Raw genomic sequence first — 7,649 nt, forward strand, 5'->3', positions numbered from 1 at the left:
AAAAAAAAAAAAAAAGAGAAAATGCTCATTGGAGCCTTTCAGATTTGAGATTTTTGGATTTGGGATGCTCAACTTTTCAGTTTATACAATGCAAATATTTCAAAATCCAAAAAGATCTGAAATCAAAAATACTTCTGGTCCCAAACATGTCAGATAACGGATATTCAACCTGTTTGTGTATAATATATATGTATAGATAATACACGGGTATTAAAAATTCAAAGGCAACATCAACATATACAAAATCCATAATATTGGCCAGGCACAGTGGCTCACGCCTGTAATCCCAGTACTTTGGGAGGCGGAGGTGGGTGGATCACCTGAGGTCAAGAGTTCAAGACCAGCCTGGCCAACATGGAGAAACCCCATCTCTACTAAAAATACAAAAAAAATAGCCAGGCGTTGTGGTGCACACCTGTAATCCCAGCTACTCAGGAAGCTGAGGCAGGAGAATCGCTTGACCCCGGGAGGTGGAGGTTGCAATGAGCCAAGATGGCGTCACTACACTCCAGCCTGGGTGACAGAGTGAGACTCCATCTCAAAACAAATAAATAAATAAAAAATTTAAAAATCCATGATATTATAATGATTTTGGACATGCTGACTTTATAAATATTAGGGGAATTTAGGACAAGGGAAAAGTCAGGAAGGTATGTATGGGGGTGATCTAAAAAATCTGAGCTGTGAGTCTTTTTACATAGATATGTTTATTATGAGAGTTGCAAGATATTATCAATATAGAAGTTTAGAATTATTTTTACATGTTTCATGATGTTACTAATGTTAATAACATGCAAAAAAGTAGTCAATGTGACTCTGTGTCAGTAAAAAGATACTTTATTTTAGTATATTATAGTTTCTAGTGCACTTTGGTTATCTTCGCAATAGCCCCGTGAAAGCAAGTTTTAGTATCCTTTTAATCTACATAGAAGGCATTTATTAGAACTCATTCATGGAGTTTACCAAAGTTCCAGAAGTGTGGCAGCTCCTCCACCACCTTCCCCCACTTCTCCTCTGATCTCTGATTCTCCTTTCCTCCACCCCTCCCCTTTTTCTTCCTCCCCCTTCATCATAGTCATCCCATTTATTTAAGTGCTTACCCTGTTCCAGCTTAATATTTATTATTTATTTATTTATTTTTTGAGGTGCAGTCTTACTCTGTTGCCCAGGCCGGAGTGCAGTGGCATGATCTCAGCTCACTGCAACCTCTGCCTCCTAGGCTCAACTAATCCTCCCGCCTCAGCCTCCAGAGTAGCTGGGGCTATAGGTGGGCACCACTACGTCCAGCTAATTTTTGTATTTTCTGTAGAGATGAGGTTTCACCATGTTGCCCAGGCTGGTCTCAAACTCCAGGCGCCTGCCACTATCTGCCTCAGCCTCCCAAAGGGCTGGGATTGCAATTGTGAGCCATCGCCCCCACCCAGCCTAATACATTATACACATAATTTTACTTAATTCTCATAACCACGTTATGAGGTGTAGGTATCATTGTATCCATTTAAAGATGAGGAAACTGAGGTTTACAGAGAGTAAATGACTTGAACAGACTCACATGAATAGAGACAGAGTACATTTGAATCCAGGCCTCTGTTGACATCTCAGTTTATATTCCTACCCACTATGCCATCTTGTCCGATTCAAAAACAAAAAACAAAAAACAAAAAACCCCAAGACATTATTACAGTAAAATTTCAGTTCACTTTTTTTTAAGTGTATATTGTATTACAAACTTTTGTGGCTTACGACTTTAAAATATTTCTAAATACGGATTGGTTACATTGGAGATCCACTGGGCCATTATCTACAATACTATGCCACAGAAAAAAAGAAACCAACTTTAAATCTAAAATCTTTTTCTTACCGTTTTTTGCCATCTCCTTCCTTAGCCTGTATGTAAGTGGTTGTTTTAACATTTGGCTAACATCTGTTTCATTGCAAAACTTTTTTCTTTGAATTTCTTCAAACCATTCACCAGTCACTCCCTGAAGCCATCTGATATCCCTCTTTGTCTTCTGAAGTTTGCTGAAATAAAATAAAAACATTAGTGCAGTCTTTATTTATTTTCTTAACATCAAGCTCATCCTTAAATCAATGTACTTTTTTTTGAGATGGGGGTATCACTCTGTCACCAGGCTGGAGTGCAGTGGCAAAACCTTGTCTCACTGCAACCTCCACCTCCTGGGCTCAAGTGATCCTCCCACCTCAGCCTCCCAAGTAGCTGAGACCACAGACGCATACCACCATGCCCAGCTAATTTTTTCTATTTTTAGTAGAGATAGGGTTTCACCATGTTGCCCAGGCTGGTCTCGAACTCCTGAGCTCAAGTGATGTGCATGCCTCAGCCTCCCAAAGTGCTGGGATTACAGGAGTGAGCCACCTGGTCCAGCCTCAATGCACTCTTTAAATTCATTCACACCTAATGCCAATTCATGTGATGGGCTAAACTTTACCTAATGGAGGAGCAGCATAATCTGAAAAAAAATGGCTCTAATCAGAATTTCCCTTTCAACACTGCATGTATTTTAGGTATATTCTTTTTTTTTTTTTTCTTTTTTAGTATTCTTGTAAAATATGATGGCAAAGTAAAAGTTTTTGCCAGTAGTTAAACTAATCATCAGGCTGATGAGAACAACCTGGATTAAGCAATGTGCTAAAACCTGACCTAATAATGCAATTGAATGATAGATGTTCTAATGACATGCAGAAACTAGAATATTCTCATTTTGATTACTCATTCATTCACTTGTTAATTCATTAAATGTTTATTGAGCAATGTTAATCAATTTAGTGTTTATGAGGCCCCAGGTAGGCAATGGATTCAACAGTGAATGTAACAAATAGGATACTTGCTTGTCCATCCAGTGGTCAAAGATAAAAGCTAACATGAAGAAAAGAAATTATTGAATGTAACACTCTTATTATTATTATTATTTGAGACAGAGTCTCTCTCTGTCACCCAGGCTGGAGCGCAGTGGTATAATCTTGGCTCACTGCAACCTCTGCCTCCAGGGTTCAAGTGATTCTCCTGCCTCAGCCTCCTGAGTAGCTGGGATTACAGGCGCCTGCCACCACACCTGGCTAATTTCTGTATTTTTAGCAGAGACGGGGTTTTGCCATGTCGACCAGGCTGGTCTTGAACTCCTGACCACAAATGATCACCCCTGCCTCCGCCTCCCAGAGTGCTGGGATTACAGGCGTGAGCCACCGCACCCTGCTGAATATAATGGTCTTAGATAATGAAGTTCTTTACACACAAAAACACAAAAGCCCATGAGTGAGCACAGGTCTAATGCAAAGGTAGTAAGAGATGGGATAATTTGAGATGGACAGAAAAGCCATGCGGTGCACAAATGTGTCTGCCCCATATTGTCAGAACATGTGGCCTGAAATCCTATTACTTTTTTTTCTTCTGTCCTGCCCTTTCCTGCCCAATTCTCTTTCAAATGAAAATGCTGCTTTAAGTTCTTAATTAAATCACCGGTTGTTGTGATTTATTAATACTTTTTTCAAAGTAGATCATTTTGCTCTATTTAAGGAAGACTCTAGAACTGTTTGGAAATGAGAGGTCCCTAATTCAGAGGAAGATGTTCCCGGACGGAGGCAAAATGAGCAGAAAGTGGAGTCTGAAGAACATGATGACAAGGCTTATAGAGTGGTTGCTTTTAGATAGCTCTAATGAAAAAGTTAAGAAATTGTTGGGTTCCAACCTTGGGAGATTCTGCTGCTTGGTAAAGTATTCCGTGTGGCTCAGCAGCTGTTATCCTTTATCCAAGGTCTGCTGTAAAGCACAGTGTTAGGGTCTTTGTATTGCTAAGGGGCTGAAGAGCAAGATATCTGCGAAGTGGCAAATCTAGAGTTAAAAAGCAATGAACTGAGATGGCTGCAACTCAGGCTCCTGCTTGGGGCTATGATACTGCTATTTTATAAAATATTCGAGAAAGGAGCCAGAGGTCACCCTGCCCAGACTTGCATTTTGCAAAGCACTAGACAGCAATCAACATGTTCAACTTACAGAATTTGCATTGGTGCCTCAATGCAAATTTTTTGCCATTTCCACCCTCTGATGCCTGGTACTCCTGTCTCTATTGCTACTTCATTTACTAACAGAGCAGACTAAGAGATCCTAAGTATCTGCTTCTAACCAATACTGGCTGCCTCTAACTTATGAACACCTCACTTACTAATGACCCACATTTGTACACGACCTCCCCTTCCTTGGAGCCCTCCCTAATTGTCAGTTCCCCAAAAGCTGGCACCACCTTTCTCTGTTTCTGAAAACATCGGTCTCATTTCAGGAGACAGTCAAGCTACTTGACTTAGAAATGTTTCATATAAACAACATTTTCTCCCATACAGGCTTGATGTAATATTGACATTCTTTTTACACATTTTCTTTATTTCTGCATTTTTTCTATAAACAACGTCTCACTCTGTTGCCCAGGCTGGAGTGCAGTGGTGCGATTATAGCTCACTGAAGCCTTGACCTCCTAGGCTCAAGTGATCCTCTGGCCTCAGTCTCCCCAGTAGCTGTGTAGCAGGACGAGCTGCAGACAAAACTCCTCAGACACCGGATTAAAGAAAGAAGAGGTTTTTAGTCCGCCAGGAGCGTCGGCAGACTTGCGTCTTAAGAGCCGAGCTCCCTGAAAAAGAAATTCTTGGCCTTTTTAAAGGCTTACAACTTTAAGGGGTCCACGTGAAAGGGTCGTGATAAATCGAGCAAGCGTGGGAAACATGACTGGGGGCTACATGCATCAGCTGACAGAACAGAAAGTTTTACAATGTTTTTTTCATACAGTGTCTGGAATTTACAGATAACACAAGTAGTTTAGGTCAGGGGTTGACATTATTATTATTACTTTTTTTTTAACTCCTAGGGCTGGGTGGTGGTGCCAAGGTTGTCTGACTATTTATCTTACTTTTGTTTCTTTCTTTTTGCTTTCTCTCTTTCCTCCTGTCTTGTGAACTAGGCAAGGTGTGGGGAGGAGGACAGCAGGAGTAGTAGCAGTCTCCTTCCTCAGCTGGCACCACTGTCCCTGACTAATTTTTGTAGAGACAGAATCTCACTCTGTTGCCCACGCTTGCCTTGAACTCCTGGCCTCAAGCGATCCTCTCGCTTCAGCCTCTCAAAGTGTTGAGATTACAAGCATGAGCCACCATGCCGAGCCCTGACTCTCTTTTAAAAGTAATCACAGTTCACTTAATCATACCCCAAGCTTTCCTTCCACGGTTGTGTACATGTCCACCACTGCCTGCTTCTTTTCTGTCTTCTGGCCAATGAAGCCAGAAATCTGTATTTCCCTGAAAGTACTCATACACTTTGAATTCCACTCCAGGAAATTTATCTTACAGCAATAACCCCACCCCAAGAGCATTAATTTAACTGAGCAACTGAGTTGCTAACAATAATTATGTAGACAACATAGAATCCTGGAAAAATGCACATGACATAATATGAAGCAGGAAAATGAAAATACAGTATTTACCTATGATTGTAGCTATGTAAAAATGATCCCCCTTTAGGGGACACCAAAAAAAAAATTGAAAACACCTGATGTTTTAGAGTAGATCACAGGTATCATTTCTATTTTTAGCTTATTATTTTTCATTTTATTGTAGCTTTTTTATTATACAATATCTACAATATATGGAGCTATTTCTTCTTTTTGTTTAATTGTGAATTTTTATTTGTGTTGTCACTTTTCCATCAATTTTTTTTTTTGGAGACAGAAATCAGTAATATTGTCATAATCTGAACACAGTCAATATTACTCTTTCAGTGTGATTTTTCTACTGCATTTCTCACACCATTGTGATAAAATATATCCAGGCTAAGCGTGGTGCCTCACACCAGTAATCCCAGCACTTTGGGAGGCCAAGGCAGGAGGACTGCTTGAGTCCAGGAATTCAAGATCAGCTTGGGCAACATGGTGAGACCCTGTCTCTACAAAAAATTTAACAGTTAGCCAGGTGTGGTTGCTTGCACCTATGGCCCCAGCTACTTGGGATGCTGAGGTATATATATAATATTCAGTATACGTTTGTAGAAGGCCTTCTATGGTGCAAATGCTGGCATACAATGGTGGCATACGGTGGTGAGCGCCAACCCTAGAGAGATTACAGTCTAGTGGGAGAGACAGGTATGAATCCAATAACAATACTGACATAAGGTAATGGTAAATATGACTTATTCACTCAACACACATTTGAACCCTGAGCAAAGAACAGTGAACAAGTCCCTGACTTCATGGGATTTAAATTCTGTTGGAGTGGGGGTGTGTATCGGGGGAAAACAATAAAAAAGTAAATAGGGCTGGGTGTGGTTGCTCTTGTCTGTAATCCCAGTGCTTTGGGAAGGAAGGTGGGAGGATCACTTGAGGCCAGGAGTGAGAGACCAGCCTGGCCAACATAGCGAAAACCCATTTCTACAAAAAATTTGAAAATTAGCCAGGTGTAGTGGTGTGCTCCTGTAGTCCCAGCTGTTCAGGAGGCTGAGGCAGGATGATCCCTTGAATTCAGGAGCGGGAGGCTCAGTGACCTAGGATCACACCACTGCACTCATCCTGGGCAAAAGAGTGAGACCTGGTCTAAAAAAATAGTAAATAGGCCGGGCACAGTGGCTCACGCCTGTAATCCCAGTACACTGGGAGACCAAGCAGGCGGATCATGAGGTTAGAAGATTGAGACCATCCTGGCTAACACGGTGAAACCCCATCTTTACTAAAAATACAAAAAGTGAGCTGGGTGTGGTGGCACACGCCTGTAGTCTCAGCTACTCAGGAGGCTGAGGCAGGAGAATCGCTTGAACTCGGGAGGTGGAGGATGCAGTGAGCCGAGATCATACCACTGCACTCCAGCCTGGGTGACACAGCGAGACTCTGCCTTGAAAAAACAAAACAAAACAAAAACCAATAAATAGTTGCTAAGACAGCATATAACAAGGACCTGGGCTGAGGCACCACCAGTGAAGATTTCCCTGAGATGACATCGAGCTGGAAGAATGAAGGACGAAGGATGAGGCCAAAGGGTCGTGGCAGAAGGGTCTGGGAGAGCTTTCCAAGCAGTGGGGTAGCCTCTGTAGAGCAACAAATGCACCCAGGGAAGAAGTAAGGAATTGAAATAAGGCCTGTGTAGCTGGAGTGCAGGGACAGAGAAGAAGCCCAAGTAAAGCAGAAAGAGAGGCAGCTGTTAGATAACATAGCATTAGGGGTAAGGTTCTGCGGTTTGGTGTTTGGTCATGGAACAATGATGGCTCAGCAGGGGCAAGACACATTGGATTTGCATTTTTGAAAGATCATCCTAGCTGCAGGTAGACAGTAGATTCCAGTGGAGGGTAGGAGACCGGTCGGGATACTTGTAGGATCTAAAAGAAAGAGGTGTTTGCTTGGACCAGGATGGTAGTGGGGAAGCTGGAGAAAAGTGGAAAGTGTTCAGGGTGACTTAAGGTGAAAAGTGACCCCCAAGTAATGGCGTTTTGGGGAGTAGGGGTAGAGACACATCAAGGAAGATTCCTAGACTTCTGATTTACAGAAGTGCATAGAAGATGCCACTCACAAGCTGGGCACAGTGGCTCACGCCTGTAATCCCAGCACTTTGGGAGGCTGAGGCGGGTGGATCATGAGGTCAGGAGATCGAGACCAGCCTGGCTAACA

General features: G+C 42.1%; 1 protein-coding gene across 1 annotated transcript in view; it reads right to left on the reverse strand.

Moving 5' to 3' along the window:
* Positions 1-7,649, reverse strand: part of EXPH5 (exophilin 5) — a 103,032-nt gene that overhangs the window by 32,933 nt on the left and 62,450 nt on the right. Inside the window, exon 2 of the mRNA XM_011926679.1 lies at positions 1,862-2,022. Coding sequence (XP_011782069.1) covers positions 1,862-2,022 — 161 coding nt within the window. The remainder of the gene's footprint in view (positions 1-1,861; positions 2,023-7,649) is intronic.

The sequence above is a fragment of the Colobus angolensis genome, unplaced genomic scaffold (genome assembly GCF_000951035.1).
Source record: "Colobus angolensis palliatus isolate OR3802 unplaced genomic scaffold, Cang.pa_1.0 Scaffold7, whole genome shotgun sequence".
NCBI lineage: Eukaryota > Metazoa > Chordata > Mammalia > Primates > Cercopithecidae > Colobus > Colobus angolensis.